The 25,445-nt window shown below is 38.7% G+C and overlaps 1 protein-coding gene across 1 annotated transcript in view; it reads left to right on the forward strand.

The window, feature by feature from the left end:
- The first annotated feature begins 508 nt into the window (after positions 1 to 508).
- LOC135466135 (bridge-like lipid transfer protein family member 3B) overlaps positions 509 to 25,445 on the forward strand; it is a 62,678-nt gene continuing 37,741 nt past the window's right edge. Inside the window, 2 exon segments of the mRNA XM_064743504.1 lie at positions 509 to 806; positions 2,673 to 2,835. Of these exon segments, the coding sequence (XP_064599574.1) occupies positions 763 to 806; positions 2,673 to 2,835 (207 nt within the window). The 5' untranslated portion in view covers positions 509 to 762.

Consider the following 25,445-nt stretch of genomic DNA (forward strand, 5'->3'; position numbering starts at 1 on the left):
AAACCCCAAGCACTCACTCATTCATTCAATAAATGAAAACATAGATAAATAAATAAGAAAAAAGGAATAACCCATTGTGACAACATATTGTTTAAACATATACAAGTACACTTTATTAAATAGATATGCATGCGTTTAACCATGCAGGTATATCTCCATGACTTAACCAACAGATGCACGTGTAGGTCTATTTTACTGTATGCAATGCATGCCAACAAATTTAGATGATGTAGTCCTGAACATATCCATCAGTGATGCAGCTTTATGTTTGTAATGCATAGCCCCATTCGTTGAAGAAGTGATTGTGATTGCCACACTATCTTATTCCCTTTGATGAACATGCTGAACACCGTCAGCCTGACGATAACATCATACATCAGCCTGATGATAAAATCACACGTCCACTCTCCAGTCCTCGGGATTTTGCACATAGAAATTCCGCTGCTCGATAACCGACTTCCGGTCTGCGACGCATGTTCGTTCCGACACTCGCAAAGTGGAATAATGACTGGCTCAAATGTCAGTTTGTACCATTCTAAACCTGATGTCTCTGTGAGGACGAAAGCCTTATCACCACCTGCCTATGTTAACTACGGTGTAGGAGTGGAGAGAAACTTTGTTATAGATGAATCCATGCGTCCACGTTGTGTAGTTGGTGATGACGCCGGCTGGTAGTGACCCGTTGGCAGCACTCGAAATGACACAGTTTCTGAACAGTTTCTAGGGTGATGCCGGTGATATTTGTGATCTTTAACCTACAATATGGCATCACTTATCAAGAACCAGATCTTAAAACATTTGTCTAAGTGAGTATATTTGTAGATCTAATCATATTTGGTCCAATAGAAAGGTTTATGAGCTGTCAGGAGGATCTTGTGTGACACTGACAGTGACACGGATACGGATTAGGTGGTAGGGGTTTCTAGGCCTAAGTTGTGAACTGGGCAGTCTAGCATTTGCTTAAGACATCACTCAGTCTGGGTGGGAGGCGTGTCGCGGGGACAGGAGTTAAGGAAGCCTAGATAGGTCAGGGGATGTCCCTCAGCTTTCCATCGTTATGTACCATTCAATACAAACGACTAATTATCTAAATAACTCATTAGACAGCTGGTCCTGCTTATTTAGGTCAAATGAAAACAATTGTGCTAACAGTGTGAACTCGTCTATACATAGCACAGAGTGATGCGATCATGCATGGAAATTAATACAAAAGTAATTTGTTTTATTTTATTGCTACCAAATTACATTTGCTTACTGCCAGAAACATTGCCTGTAGTGAAAGTTTATGCGTATGTTTTTTTATTTATTTATTTATTTATTTATTTGATTGGTGTTTTACACCGTACTCAAGAATATTTCACTTAATATTCTTCACGACGGCGGCCAGCAGTATGGTGGGAGGAAACCGGGCAGAGCCCGGGGGAAATCCATGACCATCCGCAGGTTGCTGGAGGACCTTCCCATGTACAGCCGGTGAGGAAGCCAGCATGAGCTGGACTTGAACTCACAGCAACCGCATTGGTGACGTATGTTTATTGCAATTGTGATCAAGTTAGGATATTGCATGCACTGGGGTAGCAACAGAATATAATCCGAATCTCACATGGCTTGTTTTGAAAATGCTGTTCCATGTACAGGGCAACTAAGTTTTATCATACTGCATGTTGTGTTATAAAAATCACTGGGAATTAATATTCTGATTTCAAATTCCTAATATTTTTGTCTTGTTAACATGATTAAGAATACATGCACTTTGTTTTCAATTAATTTACTCTTACACAGCTCATGCTGGCTTCCTTTCCGGCCAAACGTGGGATGGTCTGCCAGCATGGTCGTGGGTTTCCTCCGGCCTCTACCCGGTTTCCTCACACCATGATGCTGGTCGCCGTCTTTTAAAAACTCCATTCAAATAAATAAATTTACTCCGACAAGACCTTTAAGTAGATAAGACCATGGTTATGGATGGCTTGTTAGTTAGATGTCATGTATGTGTACCATTTAACCATTTAATTGGTTTATGTAGTGTGGGAATAGAGTGGACTTTTCCTGGAATAGTCTGTACAAATGTAGAGCCAAGATACCTGTAACTGAACATATTCATGTGTATGTTTTAACTCATTGATTGTATTACCTAGGAAAGAAAACAGATTGCATAGCAAACCATCACACCTCACAAACATTGGAAACTTTGCAGGCTAAGAGTCAATTGTCTGGTATATATATGTATGTGCTGTTTGTGGGGTTTCGATAAGCTGTCAATGACAATTGTGGTTCCATTTGCGCAGTCTGATTTTCATTGAAGACAACACCTTCTTCTAATATTGTGAACAATTAAATACATCTGAACATTACGTGTAAGAAAGTTTGTCATTAACTTGTCCAAATTCTGTTGTTTCCACCTATGAAGCCAATTGCCACTGTTGAAATTCTTGAGTATGGCATTAAACAGCAATCAAGTAAATTATTTTATTCTGACGTTTCTTCTTTCCCCTGCCCCCTCACCATGGAAAATTCAAATGAAAGTCTGACATTTATCATAATACATCCCTGATTCGTGAGGTTTCGTTCACCCATGTTCTTTTGTGTGCATGTGTTAATTTAAACTATATGAAGCATACATTTAGACAGTAGCTGTGAATGTTATTAAAACATTTTTCCTCTTTTTTTTTAAGATTTACCAAGAATCTGTCTCCAGATAAGATCAATCTGAGCACATTGAAAGGTGAGGGAGAACTGTCTAACCTTGAGTTAGATGAGTCTGTCCTGACTGAGTTACTGGAGCTACCCACCTGGCTGAAGTTAACTAAGGCTGTTTGTAACAGAGTTTCCATCAAGGTAAGAACATTATAAAACAGCAAACAGTATATACTTCCAAGTTCAAATTATTTTGACAGTGGATATTCCAGTTGGCTCGGAAGCAGATATTTCTGCTTTTTTGTCAGGTGTTTCTCTTGTTTGGGTTGTTTATCAGCAGAAAGTTTAAGCTCATCAGTTGAATTGATTGTCAAGTGAGTCTTCATCCCCTGACTAATGAGGTCAGATGTTTGAAATGAATCCAGCTCCAACTGGTTTGCCTGTGTATTTGTAACATACATGTACAATACTCCTGGGCCAGCATCAGGCATAAATGCATTGTATAAATATTTATGGTGCAAGATAGTCTTGTACTATAAATATTGTTGCATAGTGACCATAATCAAACACCTTTATACGGTGTCCCATATAAATATGTTTTGATTAGCTGTGCAGTGAATTCATTTCAGTGAATTGTAAGCTGCGTACATGTACATATGTAGGTTGCATGTACTAGGGCAATAACTGATGATGTGACGTTTTTCCTATAAAGAGAATCTGTAGCAGAGACGGATGAAACCCCAATCTTGGACACAACAGGGGAGCAGAATTACCTCACAAGCATTAAGATTCAGTATTTCCTTATAGAGTTGCATGTCTATGCTCAATCTCAGTAATTTACAGTGAGTAACCTCACTCTCAGAGCCATTAAAGTTCCATGACAGTATTGTAGACATTAAATATTGTGACACTTGATGCAAATCTACATCCACATTTTTTTCTCATCTCTCTTTGATGTTATTGATTCATTAGATATTTTCCACCCTGTCTGCTTTTGCTAATATATGATGGTGTACTTCAGATCTTTGATGCCGGTTGCCTGGGTTCATGGAAACACTTGGTCATAACAAACAATGAATCCACAGACAATGTAGATCTTTAGGATAACCCCAGCTGAAGCTTTTGTTTATGATGTTCACTCAGCTTTGTTCTTGTTGTATACCCTATATGTGCAGTATTGACCATCTCCACATTAGGTTCGGCGTGTAAGTTTCTATTTTACTAAACAGCAATCACCGTTTCTCTTTAGCTGAAAGCTTATTAGAAGTTTACACACTCTTACAAGCTCTTCATTTTCATGTGGCTATGAAAAAACACATGATAACCAAAGTCTGGAAGTACACAGAACGGCGACCCATGGCTGAAAAGTGTGCAGCTTGATCACGAGAAGTGTACACACTATGGCTGAAATCTGAAAAGTTCACTTTCTGTTTGGAAAGGCGAAACCAACAATTTCTCCTGTTGGAAGATAAATATACATCTGGTATGTGATAAGTGTACATGTATTGTATAATATGTTTAATGGGAAGATAGATCTTCATTGGTAGTAGTGTTTATTCAGTGATAGAGCTGTGGGAAACAGATGGACAGAAACAGGTATACACAGATAGCAGATACATCTGTATATTTGGATTGAACTTTGACCTCCATTTTAGCAGTTCAGGGAATTAATTGATGATACATGTAAAGTAGTAATCAATGGTAAGACAAAATGGGAATGTGCCCTTTCTCAAAAGGATTTTTCATGTAATCCAGAATTCAGTTTTTCTGGATTGAGTAAGCGCATGCAGCACAATTTACTAGCTAGTGCGTCATTATAAATCAGTTTGTAGTGCATTGACAGTTTGTATAGACACAAATAAAAACTGAAGTCAAGATTAATTCACATGTGGTCCTTGTAACTAGATAGGACTCTCTGTGGAATGATGGTCGACTTGCTGTGTATCTCAAATACAGTTGTAGGTAAGGCGTTTTCCCTGAGTATGACAAACATGGTGTATAGCAGGTTGATCTGAGTATTGCATACATGTAGGTAACATGACCTCATCACCTGTGGTCCTTGTTCTCTGACCTTGCTGTTTTATTGACTCAGTAATAATACTACTATTATCAGGGTCAGACAGACATCAAATGGTTCCCATGATTGTTGTTGTAGACATTCAGAATTGACAAATCCAGTCATACATACTTATGCAACATATATAGGCCTGTAGTGGGCCTCTGTGGCCAAGTGGTTAGCACACCAGCACGGTGCAGTGACTGAAGAGCATCTCAGCAATGCGATCACTGTGAGCTCAAGTCCAGCTCATGCTGGCTTCATCTACAGTCAAACATGGGACTGTCTGCCAGCAACCTGCAGATGGCCGTGGGTTTCTCTCGGGTTTTGCCTGGTTTCCTCCGACCATAATGCTGGTCGCTGTCATATTAGTGAAATATTTTTGATTACGGCGTAGAACACCAATCAAATAAATAAATTAAAAAACATACATAAACATATATATACATACAAACATACATATACGTGTACATACATAATGTGCGAGTGTGTACGTTGAAAGGAAGCTCAAGGGCTTCAAACATTTTTATCCCAAAAAATAGCATGCATATAAAGGTCATGTTAATTGTTGTATCCTTTCACTTGCCAAAGCTAACCCAGGACTATTTGGAATGCCCTTTAACTGTAGATCCATATTCCATGAGCATGTCATTCAAACAGGCCTAAAATGATGCATCAAGTGCTGAGATACATGTACATACTTATATTTAATAAGCTGGGAGACATGTTACAAGTTATATGTTCCTACATGAATTGTGGGTTATTGTGCATGTATGTAATTAAATGCAAATCATTGCGATAAGAATGAGTTTGCAAAAAAGTGACGCAATTGAGTCTTTGTTACATGTGACCCTAAACTTCTCTGCAAACTCATTTTTATCGTTCAAGTACACTGTTATGTACACTATGACCATGGCATTATTCAAGCCGTTTAGTATATAGCAGATAGTGATAATAAAAGGCCTATAATACCTACACCTACATCTGTATACATACATGTATATACCATTGTATCAGTGTACATGTACATGGTATTGTACAAGTGGCAGGTTAAGGCTGCTTGTTCATTTAATACTGTTTGAAACAGACCGTTTGAGTCCATGTAGTTGCACTGTCAACCATACTGGTGTCTGCAGGCAGTGTTTCCCCTACTAATTCCCATTGATCTGATCAGATTAAAACAGATCTGTCTTGATTTGATCTGCATATAGGACCTGTACACAATGCTAAGAGTGTCTGCATCCCAGCACCATAAACCAAACGCTGAACAGTGCGCTGTAAATACACTTCCCCAGATATGCCATTTGGAGGAAGCAGTGTACCATGACACATTAGACATGACCTGGCTGCTATAATGGAGTGGATATAACAGTTAGTCTTGTCAAGGCATCAGTAGACACAGATTCCTTTTGTTGAAGGACCAAACCTTTACATTTACATGTATTAAAGAATATGTACATACCTGATTCGTAACTGTACATATATTTTTAGATAGTGTCATCACTGATGGCTATAAGTGCTATGTTATCACTGATGGTTGTAAGTGCTATGTTATCACTGTTGGTTATGCATGTTCTTTTTCAGGGTCCTCATACACAGTACATGTATGACTACTTTCTACCAGTGCAGTGTCATTTCTTATATGTGCATGTGCCACTTGTACATGTCCATGTGAAATGTTCATCTTGCATGTCTAGAAGTGCGTGTACATGTACGGTCAATATAGGTAATTATCACGCACAGTATACATGTATAAACAGGTACAGTGTCATCATGGCAGGTGCAATCTCTAGTTACTTCATGTACATGTTATTGTACAGGTGCAGTCTCTAATTATTTCATGTACATGTTATTGTACAGGTGCAATTTCTAGTTATTTCATGTACATGTTATTGTACAGGTGTAATTTCTAATTATTTCCTGTAATTGTCATTTCTAATTACATGTACTTCATGTACATGTACAAAGTCATCTCTGCCTGTATTACATAAGAAGTTGGTTGTACGTTTGTTTATGTGTTTCTGTGTTGACCAGGTTGCTTGGTAGCCTTGGTAGATTATGCATGGATGGAGTCCATGTGGTCTATCATGATGTGGTTACAGATACATACAATCTCTTCATGATACCCACAACTTTACCATGCTGATGTTAGGATGGCAGATTTATATTATCAGCTGACCTTTGAGATGACTCGCTTGGGGACGATCTGGTTATAAACAGCAATGAATGAAATTTTGCAGAGCATACTGAGTAACCATTAAAGTTCTGCCTTTGAACCTTCTTGTCTCAATTCAGTTGAGATTCGATTTGAGAGGCCTTTACCGGAACTAATCTATCAATGCTTCATTTCAGCATTAGATCAAATGGCGTTTTGGACTCATTCACATCTTCTTTTTTTTTTCTCTCTCCCCATTTTTTTCCTTCTTGTCAAACTTGATCCACTTATTGATGAACTTCCCTGCTCTGAAGTACATGTATTTGTACTTTCTCTGTCACATTAATTGATTTACCTTTAATTTCCACACAGTGACTTTTTATGCAGATCGATACCTTCAGCTGTTTGGACATAGCGTTCATTGTTATTTATTTGGCATGCAGATACCTTCAGCTGTTTGGACATAGTGTCCATTGTGATGATTTGGCATGCAGATATCTTCAGCTATTTGGACATGGCGTTCATTGTAATGATTTGGCATGGAGATACCTTCAGCTGTTTGGACATAGCTTTCATCGTTATGATTTGGCATGCAGATACCTTCAGCTGTTTGGACATGGCGTTCAATGTTATGATTTGGCATGCAGATACCTTCAGCTGTTTGGACATAGCATTCATTGTTATGATTTGGCATGCAGATAAGAAAAGAACTCTGGTGTGCCTATGTGAAATGTACATTAACTAATTAATATACATAATAAAACAGTATTATTTTTGGTATGTATGTTTTGTAATTTATTCATGTTTGTCTGATTAGTAGCTGACATCTGTTACATGCATATGTATCTGAGATGGATCAAATCATCTTTAGTTTAATCAGTTCACAGAGGCATCATTTTACACCATGACATGTTGACTAACAAAACAAATTTGACTGGATCAGTGTTGAGCCATGCCTTGGTTATGGTGATTGCTTTTGCTCATTGGAAGAAGTGAGCTGTGAAATACAGTAGACAAATTAATTAGAAACCAGAGCTCGAACTTCATTACGTATTCATTTGGTTTTGAAAACTTTTAATTAAAAAAATAAATTAAATTTAGACGTTCTCAATCTACTGGTATATTTTTTTTTCTTTTTGGTATTTTCTATATGCAACTTTTCCTTATTACATTTGTTCTGAGAAAAATTACAAAATTATCACTAATTTTTCCATTTTAATTCATATGTATGTATATATATATGTGGATAGTTTTCTGTACATGTATGTTTTTTATACACTATTGAGAATTTTATTTTTATTCTGTCATTTGTAAGGCCTCATGCATTTGATGGTTATTATCTGAAAATTATATACAGCTGTCAGCATGGCAGCCAGCTTAAGGTCAGGCTTCAGCTGACCCCATATTCATAACACCCTAAGTGAATTTGTACTAGCAAAGTCTGGATCAATTATACATGTACGTCTATGTATTTAGTATTTATAGTATCCATATTCACATATGAACTGTTTTATTATTACCTACACTGTATTTAGCTGGGGTTATACAAGTACATGGACATGCATAATGGACATGAACCACATGACGTGTGTATTTCATACTAGTGTGTAAACAGACAGTTGATCAGATTAAATGATCAGGATCCTTCAGCAGGCCTAATCCAAGTACTGATAACAGATTTATACTGTATATGTTGCCCAGCTTAGTAATATCCACATCCTTGGTGATCACCTGTCTAAAAGCATGACAAACGAACAGTATACATGTATGTGAGAATTATATACATAGTCAGTTTTTACATGTAGGTTATGTTTCTGTAGAATTAACCCCTTCAGTTCTGTATCAAGCATATGAACATACGTCCTCCAGCTGATGTACATGTACAGTGTATGTCCTGAACAGACTGAATTAGAGCGTGCTGGTGAAGTCATGTATGGGATACAATGTAATAACATGTATGTGTAGTAGGTTGACAAAACCAAGTTGACACCCTGCTGGCACTAGTGTAAATTAATATGACAGGGTAATAGGATTTATAAAAAAACATATCTCTCTCTTCATATACATGTACATACATATAGAATGCTAATTAAGGTGGTGTACCTCCCCTGTGCTTGCCCCATGTTTTGGTCTGCGTGTGTACACATATACTTCCTTGGTTACACACTATTTAAGTGTTGACAATTCTCATAGTCACACTTGAGATAGCTAATAAGTAATACTGTATCTAGGGACTACATGTGCCGATACTCGCAGTGGATATATCTGGTCTGTTTACATACTGCATTTCGCACATGAAGTTTAGCACTTTTCAAGGGACACATTTTTCTTGATTCTGATTGACTCATCCATCATATAATTTGCCATTTAAGAGTTTTTGTGAAGTTTCGATAATTTCATATCAGACAAATTCCAGTGCTGACTTAAAAAATATCTTTGTATGGTCTTTTTGTGCTTCTGAAATTGCAGTTTTAGGTTTAATTTACTTAACTTTAGGTGACTTTCTTTGATGTTTAACGCTGTACTTTGGTATTTCATCCATGCAGGGGTAGTCAAGCTAAGTGAGCAGAAAACATAGCCTGAATATCTTCTGTTATATATATTGCTGGACTTTTAGTGCTGTTTTCCATACATGTATTTAATGGCAATCTAGTTAGAGATGCAGGAAATCAGGCCGGAATTTACATGTGAATGGCCCAGAATTTCACCCCCAAAAAAATACTTTTTAGAGGCAAATAAATATCATTAAGTATTACTTTTGGGCTAAAATTGTTGACATGGCTGCAATGTAGCCAAGGTGTCATAAAGCCATAATCATTCCGAACGAACCCCCAAAAAAACTTTGTACAAAAGGATGTACATGTTAAATTGCTAATTATAAATGATAAATTAATTGTTACATCACACAGGGAAACGGTTTAGAACCAGTCAAATTATACATTGGCACCTTTTACTTTTAGGCTTAATGGAAAAATAAACAGGTGAAACTGACATTTATCTAATGTATTGTCTACAGATTTGCCCTACACTCATTATTATTCATTATTGCCATATGATACATTGTACATAATTGCATCATCAGCCTACACTACCTGCTAAGGTATTTAATTTATTTATTCATTTGATTGGTATTTTACACCGTCCTCAAGAATATTTCATGAATTTATATGACAGTGGCCAGCATTATGGTGGGAAGAAACCGGGCAGAGCCCTGGGGGAACCCATAACCATCCGAAGGCTTCTGGAAGACCTTCCCACGTACGGCCGGAGAGGACTTGAACTCACAGCGACCACATTGGTGAGAGGCTCCTGGGTCATTACGCTGCGCCCGCATGACAACCAACTAGGCCACAGAGCCCCCCCACCCCACCCCTCACCCCCCCCATCTAAAGTATTACTACATGTACATCTGTTGTGTGATTGTGTGGTGTGTTATGTGTACATTTCCAAAGAGGAGACTTCAGTAACATGTGCTATGGTTATGATGGACGATTATGTCTGAGCTTCCCAGGAGTGCTCCTATGTTTATACATGAGGAAAGTTGAGGATTACTTGTATATTGTGACCTTGGTTTTTATGTGAGGAGAGTATAAATGCTATCCGATGAACCGTTCATCAGCCAACCTGTCATATTCTGCTGGAGAATGTTTTTAACAGACGTCTCCATGGAGGTGAATTATTCAATAAGGAGAATCTACTTGATCCCTGTGAGGCTATATGGGCTGCATGTCAGAGGGGAACTACACTGTAGGTGACCTGTGTACAGTTATCTACGGTCGGGTCCTCATAATCAGCCAGACCCAGCCTGTCAGCCGCAGACGGTTTATAGTAACGCTATGATTTGGCCCAGTCCTTATTCCCCCAGTCATTACCAATTTGGTCACAGTCACTGTCCATGCCAGAAACATTTTCCTCCTGACATGCCTCCACATCCTTGCTACTGTTATATAGCTGAATGCCTTCATTTTCCTAACGATTTGTCCTATTCCCCCACCCCCAACCCTCGCTCCCCAAAGTGTACAGAAATATTGACCAGAATCATTACTCATTACAAACGCATGTATTGGCCTTTCTCCACTTGTTTCGTGCCATCTGGTTTGTGTTGTGAACTTGGCAATACCAGTATTGTGATGATCTTTGGGGAGTTTGGGGAAGTGTGTGGGCTGAGTGGTAGTAGAGTGAGCTTCAGTGTGGATCAGAAAGACTTCAGGCAGGTAGACACGCCATAGTAACCCGGGATAGGTGGGCGGGGCAAAAACTCGGCTGACAACATTTTTCTTACGCTTGTGTGTACTTGTATAACTGTTAGTGTATGTGCAAGTCACTGTTAGTGTTATGTGTAAATATATTTAATTGGGTTAACCATGTGAAATACACAACTCAAGATTTTTTCACTTATAGATGGCAGTTGGTTTTATTTATGGAGGAAACCGGAGTGCCCGGGAAAAACCGCTGACCTTTGGTAAATGTAGAAAAGGTTTGGTCAGGTTGTGTGCTGTTGGCAGGTTGTCAGGTTGGCCGTTTAGGCCAATACTATCGACACATACAGTGTACATATACATGCATGCTGGCTTCCTTTCCGGTCGTATGTGGGAAGGTCTGTCAGCAACCTGCGGATGGTTGTGGGTTTCCCCAGGCTGTGCCCAGTTTCCATAATGCTGGCCGCCGTCGTATAAGTGAAATATTCTTGAGTATGGCGTAAAACACCAATCAAATAAATAAATAAATACATATATGTGTAGAGATGACCAGACCCCTGTGTACAATAAACACTCACAAACTGACATTCAGACTTAAATATCTAGAACTCTTAATGCTACAGACAACATGAATATTTAATCTCCCAGGTATGTCTGAGGATCAACACACGGGTATAGATAGAGTACTTCTGTATCACAGGTTGGTAACAACTCACAGGAACTTCCCACCTGTTGCATTTACCCACTTCTAGAACCTTTTTCTCCATTGTAGTAAACAGTTGCTGGAGGACAATTTTTCTGGATACAGTAGTACAGGATTTCAATACTTCCAGTATCGGGCAATGACTAAGAATCATTAAGAATGCTAAGGACATAGATGTACATGGATACATGTATACTGTACTACAATCCAGGGAACTGTTACATACATGTACATTGACAAGACTGGGAATGTTCGGAAATTTCATTTTTATTTGTGAAAAAAAAAAAAAAAACTCTTGGTTCCTGCTGTAGTTACATGTACAAATTAATGGAATATTTAAAACTGCATAAAATTTGTTTTAAAATTGTAATTGACAATCCAGCATTTTATTTTCTACAATCTTAATGTTTTAGATGAATTTCCTGTTTCTCAATTAAGGCTTTTCAGTCACATAAATATGCCTACTAACCTGTAAATGGGAACAATTGCTGGAACAAAAATTTTGCTTGACAGTTTACATATATGTACATAGAAATGTCAGCAGAAATTTAAGCATTATACTGAGAACAATGAATTTGTGCAGTTAATCACTTATGGAATGATACTGGTAGATGCAGTTATATCTCGACAAATGGCGTGAATTTATGATTTCAGACATTCACTGGAATTGTTTTAATTATTTTTGATGTACGTGTAGTGAATATTGATTTAGGGAAGGTATCAATTTGAGAGTGACGTGTGTGTCTATTTCCATGAAATCCTGGCTTGTCAGCTGACATGTTGTTCTTCACCATACAGATTCTTTGCCTCCACATGACACCAAGGCTTAGCTAGGCCAGGCCCTGTGGACGGGTAATATTGATGTATGGCTGGTAGGCTTACTGTAATCCTCTGTAATGTGTTATCATGAGATTTGGTACTTGGCAAATATAATGTGCAGCTCTCAAAATCAATAATAATCATTCAGGTAGTGTAATCTGCATGTTTGTTTTTATGGATAAATGAAGTTTGTATTTCACCTCTAAATATGCCTATAAAGAAAAAGTCACTATGAATTTGCATGTATTTCAACATGAACAATATGAACAGGTAATGATAACTACATTATTTCAGATATGTAAACAATACTGTGGAATATCTACTTGTACACTGCATATAGTTGTTGATCAGTGAGGCTGTTGATTAGTGAGGTTGTTGATCAGTTGGTTGTTGATCAGTGAGGTCATGGTTTTGAATTCAGCACACATGGGCCCTGCTGTCACTTCCAGTCATACTTTTTTTTACATCACTATAGCCTTTGGTCAGGCCATCGTTAAAAATCTGTTGGGCATTTAATATTCAACCAACATAGCAAACAATGCCCCTAGTGTTTGATTGGATTTTTGATAATGGCTAGAATTGATTGGCTAGGACTGCATGGCACAAGGTTTGTCAGATGAGGTGCAGAGGTTTCCTCCTGTCTCTGCCCTCTTTCCTCTCATATCTATCTTGCTTCCTCTCGAACGCTTCAGTGGCCTAATGTTTAGAGCATCCACCTCAAAGTCAAGAGGCCTTTGATCAAACCTGGCTTGGGTCATACCAAAGACTTTAAGTAAAATGGTACTTGTTGATGCCTCGCTTTGCTGCGTGCCAAGCTGAAAGGACCGCAAGGACCGCAAATGATTGGTAGGCTAGGTGACAGTTTAATTTGACTGGATGGGGTGTCATGTCATGGTGTCCTCATCATGACACTTCAGTGGTGACAGCACTTTGATGGCATTGACTCAAAATGACCAGCTACAAAAAGATGGTTATTATGTGTACACACACCTAATAAATCTTTGTCGTCATATGAAATTGTCGAGTTATACCCTAGAATATACAAAAACCAGTTTCCTACATTTTTCTGCCCTGTTTTCTTTATGCCCAACATGACTTCAGTGATAAACATTAATAAACAACCTTGGATATTGTCAGATGTAAAACACCAATCAAATAAATCTGCCTGTGTTGGTACTACATAAACATGTATTTTAAGAATGAGTGCCGTAATGATCTATCATCAGCCTATTCTGTGTGAAAAGTGCAACAGCAAAGTGTGTAGCAATTGTGCATGAGAGGGTAACCAGCTAAATTAGCTGTTTTCTTCTTGCGGCTGACTTTAATTCAATAAAGGGAAGTGGTTGCACACAAGGCCAGGGTTCTTCATTAACCTGGATTATAAAGAGCCACATGTCGCTCATTTCATTGCCCATTTAAACTGATTGCAACACCATGCCAGAGGAACAGCACAGTGTCGTTGATTGCTGATTATGCATACCACCGTTATGACTGGAATCAATTCTGGTTCATTACCTGCTATATCTGCCGCTGATCAATGCTCATTTCATTATATGTGCTTGCCTGATTTGCATACATGTATGTACAAATGTACATGTACCTGTATAACTCTCATGTGTTGAACTATATATACCTGCATGTTACCTTAAGTATTGTTTTTCACGCGCTGCTGCCATCAACATTTATTCATACATTTACATGTACATGTACCAGATTGATTTTGTTTGGTTGATTGGGGGTGGTGGGGGCGGGGGGGTGAGATATTTTACATGCTAATTATGTAAATGATAATTAAATGACAAGCTCTGCATCAAGAAGATTAAAGTTTTTTGATTGCTGGCATTAATAAATGAGTTGTTGCAGGTTTATTAATATGGCTATAAAAACTAATGTGCCAAGATTTCATCAGATGACACCGCTACAGTGTAAAACATTTTGGAAAATTGAAAATTACATGTATTGGTTTGAAATTGACAGGGTGCTGCATGTGCTGTGCCTAGCTCACACAGTTTGCTTGACACAAGGCATATGTATACAGCATACGCCCTGAGCTGAAAATCCTTCTTATTCCTGCCTTTAAATTTAAATGAAAAGATTAAGAGAATCAGTCTGGGTTCAGGTAAATATCCAGCAGTGATCCAAAAAAATAGCAGTGGGATAATGTTTTGTAGGATGAAGAGGACATTTGACTAGGTACAACTTGTGGATGGTGGTGGAGGCGTAGTGGGTAGGGTGCTTGTGCAGCACAATGACCTAGAACCCTCTCACCAATGCAGATGCCGTCAGTCTGTCCGGCTCATGCTGGCTTCCGCTACGGTCATACGTGGGAAAGTCTGTCAGCAACCTGCAGATGGTCATGGGTTGCCCCTGGGTTTTGCCTGATTTCCTCCTACCATAATGCTGTCGAATAAGTGAAGTATTCTTGAGTATGGCGTAAAATACCAATCAAACAAAAACTAAATTGCATGTGGTGGTGTCCACAATTACCGTTAGTTTTGATTGCTAAATCTGTATAGAGTAACTAGTGCTGGGGGCTTAGTTTGTGGTAATACTTGCTTCCTAAGGGGAAGATAAGGTGTTCATTCCCAAAACAGGTCATGCTGTACCAAAGCCTGAAATCTGTAACATTAATACATATAGTACAACCTTGTTTAGCACTCTGCATCAGAGAAATATAGAAAGTACTGTTGGGCACAATGTGGATGGGTGAGTGGATGTGTGATTTGTGTTAAGTGTCTTCAACATGTCTTTCCAGTGAGGCAGCAGTGTAAATATGTGGGCGTTGTATCAGACCTGCTACGTGGAATAAATATTGCTGAAAGCGACGTTAATCATGAAACAAACACATCCTTTCGTTGAATTGTTTGTCTTTACGACATCCTGGCATTGAATTGATTGTTGTTATGACATTCTATTGTTATATTGTTTGTCTTTATGACAACCTGGCATTGGATTGTTTGTCTTTGTGACACCGTGGCATGGGATTGTTTGTCTTTGTGATATCCTGACATTGAGTTATTTGTCTGTTGGGCACATTGGTATTGACTGTTTCGTCTTTATGACATACAGCTGTTCTTCTAGTTTGTCCTTTGACACCCTGGCACTGTATACATGTACATAAAGTTTGTCTTCATTACACCTTGTTACATGAGCAGTGTATATATTCTTGACAGTTCTTAACTAAGTTACTAGGTATTTTGGAAAGATTTTGAAGGTATCAGTATTTTGGAAGGTTCTGTGGTATGGGTATTATGGAAGATTTTCTATTAAAGTAAAGAAAGCTGAAATATGAAGTAAGGTTCATCATACAGACAACTGAAAACTATGTGTAAAATTACTTTCTTTTATTTTTTTAAGATTTTTTTTAAAGAGTCTTGAAAGGCATTCACATATTCACATATTAGAATTCTATGGTGGGCTTTATGGGCCTTACTGGCGGTACTTAAAAACTTTGACATCACATCACCTTTTTTCCTGATGATCACCAGAGAGATTTTTTTTTTAGTCATGGGTTAAAAGAGTTACTGTGAATGCCTTTCTATTTGCAGGCATAAACTTTCGCAGATTTGGTAAGAGGACACATTTGGGGGAATCAACTTTCACGGATCTTAACAAAATTTTTGGACAACTGATTAACAAAAATCAAACTTAAATACAGAAACGTCAAGTAATAAAACATCTCAAGCATTCAAGTAACAGTATTATCATTTAAACTTGTTTGTGCCTGTAAGATGTGACAAAAATTCTGTACAATACAGTAACTTGATCAGACAAAGAAAGTTAATCCTCCTAAGCTTTTAATCTTTTGAAGACTGTTAATCTTTATAAGACGAAGCTCTTACCTGCTGTGTGAGCAAATGTTCGTGTCACTCACTCCAAGAGGCGACAAAGGATTAAATGTGATATAAATAAATCCCACTGTTTAATTCTCATGCATCAGCAGTGTGAGTGAAACTTTGAGTGAACTGTGACAGATTTGAGTAAATTTCTCAGAAATCATCATTATGAAAAGGAAGTTTAAAGTGTGGAAACCCCTGAACGATGTATCGGGCCTGATGGAAAGGTGATCTGACTGGAAGGCAAGTACAGTCGATAAAAAAAACAGCCTCTCTCATTGTATGTATATCGTATCAAATACACACGCCCGGTACAGATTATCGATTTGTGTGTCTCTAACAGCGGGAATCAACAACAACGTCACAATGTGGCTATACTTGGACGGAGCTAAGCCTCCTTAAAAGAAAGTAAGATTAACTAATGATCAATTAATCTGGATTTATGAACGCCGGAACACATTCTAAGTAGGTATTTCTAATAAGCATGTTTGAAAAAGTATTAGAACTGTAGTGCTTGTTAACGAATTTATAACTGTTACGCATGCTACATTAATAAATGACTTACATGGGAATTGTACCACGCGAATAAAAGGGCTTTTACAGTATTACAACATTCAGTGTCATAATTAAAGTTGGAAAAACCTTAGAATTCAAAGGTTTAAATGGCTTTAACTCTTCACAAAAATTCAAAGAAATAAATGAAAGTATTTTTATGCATAGTTTTAAGTTGTCTGTATGATGAACCTTACTTCGTATTTTAGCTGCCTTTTACTTTAAAGGCGCGGGTACATGCACAACATACCGTCCACAAGCAGATTCTTGGTATGCCAATGGACAGTACTTTGGTCTGGCAGAATGTGGGTAGTGTTTATCTAGCTCTTCTCCCCACAGGATGTGAAGTCTGTCATTGTCGTGTTTACCCAGGTAATGGTAGATGGTATCAGGTTGTCAGCAGGACTGACCATGTTTGGCAAGAACCTGGGGCTATGGGTGAATGACAGACACAGATGTACCAGCATGGGCCTCCGTGCTTGCTGCTAGTTTACTCCTCTTTATTTAGCCTGTATTTCCCCGTGGATAAGGAGGGGTTACTAGCAGGCACTGTTTCAGATAAATGAGCTGCCGATGAGATTATCCTTGTTGGGCGATCAATATGCGAGAGCTGGCTGATGACAAGCGCGGCTCACTGGCAAGTGCTAAGTATCGACACGAGCGGGCAAAAATCCCCCAGACTACAAGCCTGTCCACCAGCTCATGGGAGTCATCTCCACTGAATCACCATTGATGCCCAGCCGGACCCAAACTGTAATGATCTACTCCAGGATTAAGGAAATAATTCCGCAGGATCACAGTGTCAAGTGAGGGAACCATAGATTTGTCCTTTCACCAACTTATTACACCATAGAATTGACCTCAGTGTGTTCCTTTTATCCCAGATGAACACAATCAAACTGTGGACCTTATAACCATTCTGAGTATAATTCTGGGTAGTTAGAAAACCGAGCTACAGGTCAATAGATGTATATGTAGATTTACAAGGACTTTCACATATACATGTATGATCATGTGTACTTCTGTATAATTAACTTCACATGTAAACAGTCGCATGTACATTTTTATAAGGAAGCAGGGGCCTCCATGGTTAGAATTCCAGTGTTGCGCTATGACCTAGGGGCCTCCCACAATGCAGTCGCTGTTAGTTCGTGTCCAACTTGCGTTGGTTTCCTCTCTGGCCAAACATGCTCGTGGGTTTCCTGTCCTCCCACCATAATGCTGGCCTCTGTGGCATAAGTAAACTATCTTCACTATGGCATAAAACACCTATCAAATAAATCAAATATGAAGAAGCAATCTTTAGCATATATTTATGGTTACTTCATTGGGCTGGTAATCAGATACAGGAATGCTGGATTCCAGTCTCATGTTGTCAAGACATGAATAGAATACCAATAGAATCCAATACAAAAGAACAGACGGATATTTTTTATAGCAGTTATATGGAATGAAAGTTTCAGGCTGTCAGACTATGTTATTAAATTTGACGCATAAATAAGAATTGCAGTATTGAAAATAATAATTGAATTCAGCGATAATATAAATGAATCTGAGCCTCGAAAATACCTTGAATGTGCTTGTATTTATCTTGTACCTGTACATCTACATGTACATGTCACATTTGGTTTTGTGAAAGTCTTCTTTTGATCGAAAATGCCTCAGTTTGCAGAAACACTTGGTTTTAGGTCATTTATCTTATGTATGTTTCTTGAAAATAATGTTAAAGTTTAATTCCAAACATAGTAGATTGCTGCATTAGATGTGGGGTGCTTCAGATGGGTACGGTTCACTTAATATTTCAAGTCTTCACAATATAGTCACCAACACAGTGTGAATTGTAAAGCCACATACATATGGTGAGGTCTTACGGATGAACATGGCATCTGCGGTTCTAAATGGAGCTGATGTGTAGGAGGATCTAGACTTTTTTGTATGTACATATGTATAACATTACTTATCCACACTGCTTCTGTCATCCTAATCTTTCAAATGTATAAATATATATATCAGATGGCATCTATGCTTTAGCTAGTTTAATACGCTCGGTTTAACTTCCTACAGTCTATTGAAGATGTTGTGTTTTTCAATATCAGACACATTTTTTTGGCAACGCTGTTATACTACTGTACATATATCTACAATTGTATACTGCAATTACTTTCTGAGCAAAACACTATAAAGTTACTTTTTACGAGAATATATATATATATATATATGTTTATATAGCATTTGTATATTACTTAAGGCTGTCTAAAAAACCTGACTGCAAATTAACACACACTCACATGTACCATCTGGATTTATAAATATCAATGCGTGTACTTGTGTATACATCTACATGTACTTGATTCAGGGACAAAAATGGGGAACTCACAAACTGCTTCCCGCCTGTTACAAAGCGGTCTAAAGCTATGGACTCACAACCCTGTGGATGGTCTTTGGTCTCCCAGGGCTCTGCCCACTTAGCTCACATCATAATGATGGTAGTCGTCCAGTAAAATATGGCGTCAAACACCAATCACTCAATCAGACTATAAGGCTCATGTTGGCTTCCTCTCCAGCAGTACCTACGTGGGAATGTCTGCCAGCAACCTGCGCATCGTCATGGGTTACCCGCTTTGCCTGGTCTCTTTCTACCATTATGCTTGCAGCCATCGTATAAGTGAAATACTTTTGAGTATGGCAGGAAACACCAATCAAATAAGTAAATAAATAAAGTTATGGAGTCTTTTGTCCTTTTCATTTTTTATGTCACAATTATGGTTGTACATGTGCTCAGGAAACACCTAGGTACACATGTAGTAAAGTAGCACTGCAACCTCACAGAATAGAAAATGATGTGTCCTGCTGCAGTTTGGACCCCTAAGTGTAGCTCGTACTCGGGTCTCCAATTGGAGCAAAAGGTTCACAAAGACATTGCAAATTAAGAAGACTTGAATGTTATGTAGTTTATATTAATTTGGTGTTCAAAAATAACTCTTGTCTTAGTTCCATAGTTATATACCGGGTATAGCCTTATGTGAGATATAGTTTCACAGTTTCAAAATGTTAACCCAAATTAAGGGGCTCAAAACGGTGTCTTAATTAAAAGTGTTTGACCGAGTGATTGATCTATAGATATATTAGTGCTCTAGTTAAAGTACTGAAAACTTTTAGTTTGTAGTCTTGATGTAGGAGAAACGTGTATACAGACCATGGGTACATAGATCAGAACTTTGAATGGTTTAGTTCACACAGACATTAACAGTGAATGGTTTAATGGCATGCAGACAGTAGACTTCACTTCAGTCCGTTGGTTTGATGATCAGTATTATATGGACAGCACACATTGATGTACATGTACATGAAGTCAGTTTTGCCCCTGGCTAGCATGTGAGAAAAATCAATGTGAATATAGATGAAAAAAAAAAAATTACACAAATACTGTATCAGTACAAGGATGTTTTATGACAGAGGCCTCGGAGGGGTGTCATGGTAATGTGGCTGTGTGCTGGGGCAGATCATAAAAGTGTATGTTTGAGGTCAGAGTTTTCCAGCTGCTAATGTTTCCTGATGTCTGTATGGTAAGGTCTTATGTCTGTATGATTGTGTCTGTGTAATCAGTTGTGATGTCTGTATGCTCAATCCTGATGTCTGTATGAATCTCTCTTGATTGTGTCTGTATGACTAATCCTGAATTATCTGTCCTGGTGTATGGATGATTAGTCTGGATGTCTGTATGATCCTCAGGGGTCATGTCTGTATCAGCGGTTCTGATGACTGTATGATCAGTCCTGATGTCTGTATCAGTAGTCCTCATGTCTGTATGATCATTCCTCATGTCATTCTGTATGATCATCAGTCCGCACATCTGTATGACCAGTCCTCATGTTTGTATGATCAGTACCTATGTCTGTATGATCAGTCCTCATGGCTGTATGATGTCCTCATGGCTGTATGATCAGTCCCCATGTCTGTATGATGTCCTCACGTCAGTCTGTATGATCATCATTCCTCATGTCTGTATGATCAGTCCTCATGTCTGTATGATCAGTCCTCATGTATGTGTGATCAGTCCCCATGTCTGTTTGATCAGTCCCCATGTCTGTATGATCAGTCCTCATGTCAGTATGATCAGTCCTCGTGTCAATCTATTTGATCATCGGTCCTCATGTCAATCTGTTTGATCATCAGTCCCCATGTCTGTATGATCAGTCTTCATGTCTGTATTATCAGTCCTCATGTCTGTGTCACCAGTCCTCATGTCTGTGTGATCAGTCCCCATGTCTGTATGATCAGTCCTCATGTCTCTATGATCAGTCCTCATGTCAATCTGTATGATCATCAGTCCGCACATCTGTATGACCAGTCCTCATGTTTGTATGATCAGTACCTATGTCTGTATGATCAGTCCTCATGGCTGTATGATGTCCTCATGGCTGTATGATCAGTCCCCATGTCTGTATGATGTCCTCACGTCAGTCTGTATGATCATCATTCCTCATGTCTGTATGACCAGTCCTCATGTCTGTATGATCAGTCCTCATGTCTGTATGATCAGTCCTCATGTCAGTATGATCAGTCCTCATGTCAGTATGATCAGTCCTCATGTCTGTATGATCAGTCCTCATGTCTGTATGATCAGTCCTCATGTCAATCTGTATGATCATCGGTCCTCATGTCAGTGTGTGTGATCATCAGTCCCCATGTCTGTATGATCAGTCCTCATGTCTGTGATCAGTCCCCATGTCTGTGTGATCAGTCCCCATGTCTGTATGATCAGTCCTCATGTCAGTATGATCAGTCCTCATGTCAGTATGATCAGTCCTCATGTCAATCTGTATGATCATTGGTCCTCATGTCAGTGTGTATAATCATCAGTCCTCACGTCTGTATGACCAGTCCTCATGTCTGTGTAATCAGTCCCCATGTCTGTTTGATCAGTCCTCATGTCTGTATGATCAGTCCTCATGTCAGTATGATCAGTCCTTATGTCAATCTGTATGATCATCGTTCCTCATATCAGTCTGTATGATCAGCAGTCCCCATGTCTATATGATCAGGCCTGAATACATGTATTTACCAGTACAGTGACCGTACATTCTGCCTCACCTCAGCTATTGTTTGATTCCAGGTTTTATCGCTCTCTGCAAACAGACTTTATGGATTTTCTATTTTGGCGAACAATGTGCTTTGTTTTCATTGGATTGCACTATATTGCAATGAGAGGGATTTTTTCTGAAACTTTTAAATGCTCTCCAAGGCTATTAAAGAATGTGAAGCAAACTAGTTTGCATATCACCCCTTCTCCTGCCAGCCTATGACTCCTGACTGGCATTAATAAGACCTAAAGTGATAAAAGTGATAAACTTTTATGTTTTATTTATTTGCTCACCAAGGCAGTGTAAACATACTGATTAAGGGAAGAATTTTGGGGGGTAAGTTTTTTCAACATCAGAGGTACATGTGCTTGATTTATGGTGTGAGATGGCCTCATTCATTAGTGTTACATGTACATATATAAAGAGTGAGTGAGTGCTTGGGGTTAGGGTTATAAAGAGAATTATTGAGGAAGTTTTATAAATGCAGTATATAACACAGGGATACATATAAAGTAAACTCTGCAAGAGCATGCTGTATATGTGTGTACATGTGCATCCAGGCTTTAGATTGCATGCCATTTTATTGGATGGTAACCATCATTCTTAAATTGGCCAGTCCCAAAATACCCCTGCTAAATTAAGCATGAAAAGTTGTGCTTGTAAATGTCTTGTATATCTTGTACATGTACATGTAATTAAAAACATATTTGCATGTACAGCGCGTAAGAAAGGCAGTGCTTCATTTTTGAGGTATATTGTGTTGGAGATTGGAATAGAGAGCACATTGGCAGAGCTAGGCCTGCGAGCTCATGGTTCATGGTACATGTATGTCCCTTAAGTAACCATATATGGTAATGTTGATTCCTCAACCACAGGTGCATAATGCTGTACATGTACATGTATGTGGATGACCTTGGTGCTGTTCAACTGTATGATTTTATCAGTCAATACAGAATAATGCCTTCAGAATATTCTTGAATGAATGCCCTGCAAACATGCGAAAAAGTTCAAGAATTGTAACTGAATTGTTTGCATATAAAGAAGATGGTTTTTACTGAAGGCTTCATGATGATACTGCCTTCACTGTGCTTCAACAAAGCAGGCTGTTTGCCAGTCAGCCATCAGCACAGATTAACATGTGGCCAGCTGTTAACATCCAGATCAAGAATGGCTTCACAAAATGTTCACTCCATTTGAATAATAACTCAATTATTGGCACCGTTTGGCCCTCCCAAGCATCATTTAATACGCATTTTTGTGGTTACTTTTGTTTTGACCTTGTTCTGAATTACTTTACTTTGGTATTTCTACGCATGAATATAAATCTAACCAGTACATGGAATTCTAGAATAACTAAAACTTATGATAAATTAGATTAAATTACAGTATCATCAAACTCGACATAGATCATGACCTTGTCTGTTAAAATTGCATTTGTACATGTATATACTCTGTTGGCTTGTCAGCAGAGTCAAAAGATTTTCTCATTCAGATGGCATGGAATGTTGTATGTTGAGCAATGTGCTACATCCAGTAAGATATCTGTGAGGAGACAAAATGTTGTAAATCATTACTTATGTAAATCGACCCATTCTTGTGACATGAGTAAAGATCACAGCCATTATTAACTTCATTAGTGTGTAGGCAGGTGCTCCCAGATGCTTTGTCTGAATCCCTGGCTGTCTCTGGACCTGTTGAGCCCCTTCATGGGCAGAGCCTTGTGTAAAGTAATGACCAAGTCTCTGGCTACAGCACACTTCCACTAGTCAGGCAAACTAAGCATCAGCCCTTTCCTCCAAGAATCCTGCAGAATTCAGGCATGCATGAGCCGTTGCCCACATTGTATCTGCGGGATATTGGTGCAAATAGGTCCCGTGGGATTGGGGTGTAATTGAAACAAGTTGACTGGACTGGCAATGGATTTGCTGACTCAACTAACAAGTTGTAGAAATCTCATTCTGGCCACATCGTATCACTAGAGCTGCAGTGACTGTATATAGGCCCTGATCAATATGTAGGATATCTACAAAGACCTGATATTAAAGTGGCCTCAATTGTGCCTGAAAACCATTCAGTGGAATCCCCCTGTGTAAGGTGGGCTCCAAGGTTTATGGTACTGTATCTGTTCACTATTTTGACCTGTGTCATTGAAAAGGTGACCTGCTGACTACACACTGATGAACACATGGCCTATAGCCCTGTATCTATTGACTGTGTGTTGGTGAGGAGGTAACCAGTCTCTCTGACCTGCTGACTGCACACTGATGAAAACAGGGCTTACCGTTCTGTATCTATTGACTGTGTGTCAGTCAGGTGCTCTCTGACCTGCTGACCACACTGATGAAAACATGAATTAAATGTGTAGTGCACTCTGACCTGCTGACTAGACTCTGGTGACCACATGGATTATAGTCTCTCTGATCTGCTGACTACACTCTGGTGACCACATGGCTTATCGTCCGGTATCTATTGACCCTGTGTCAGTGAGGAGGTGACCAGCCTCTGTGACCTACTGACTGCACACTGGTGACCACATGGCTTATAGTCTCTCTGACCTGCTGGCTGCACACTGGTGACCAGATGGCTTATAGTCCTGTATCTATAGTCTGTGTCAGTGAGGAGGTGACCAGCCTCTCTGACCTACTGACTGCACACTGGTGACCACATGGCTTATAGTCTCTCTGACCTGCTGGCTGCACACTGGTGACCACAAGGCTTATAGTCTCTCTGACCTACTGACTGCACACTGGTGACCAGATGGCTTATAGTCCTATATCTACGTGTACATGTAGCTTCTTTTTGGTCATTGACTGGATTTAGACTTTTGTTGTATTGAGTTTGTACGTCCCTTTGGTCATATACTTTCAATCATGTAACAACATTTACATAACTTCTGAAGAATTTGTAATTTGAAGTGCTACTCCAGTTTTATGAGAAACTGCAGTATGTACATTTTTAAAATATGTAACAGAGCTAACTCCATACGTTCCAAAGAATTTACGATGGATAACACTATTTAACCCTTATAAAATAAGAGTCCTCTGAAATAAAACTGAGGCAGTTTCAATAAAATTTGTTTGATGTAACAGGGATAATATTCCTTACGTGACATTGAATCAAGCAGATACATGTATGACACTGAATATGGCAGTTAAGCTGGAATAAAAATCAAGAGTGTTTGAAAGTAATTAAATAGCATTACTATTAGGTACCTGTACATCAGCGTTAGGTGACACCATGTGTTTCCGTGTGATCTTCCAAAACTTACATGTACAATAATAATTTGAATACAGTGCAATTTTTTCACAATTTAGGAAAGCTATTCTCAGATTTGTTTCCTTTTTACCATTTAACTTTTTAAGACACAGATGTTTTGTCACTCATGTAGCTCTTTAATAATGTCTTAG

This window comes from Liolophura sinensis, chromosome 6, assembly GCF_032854445.1.
Source record: "Liolophura sinensis isolate JHLJ2023 chromosome 6, CUHK_Ljap_v2, whole genome shotgun sequence".
Lineage (NCBI taxonomy): Eukaryota > Metazoa > Mollusca > Polyplacophora > Chitonida > Chitonidae > Liolophura > Liolophura sinensis.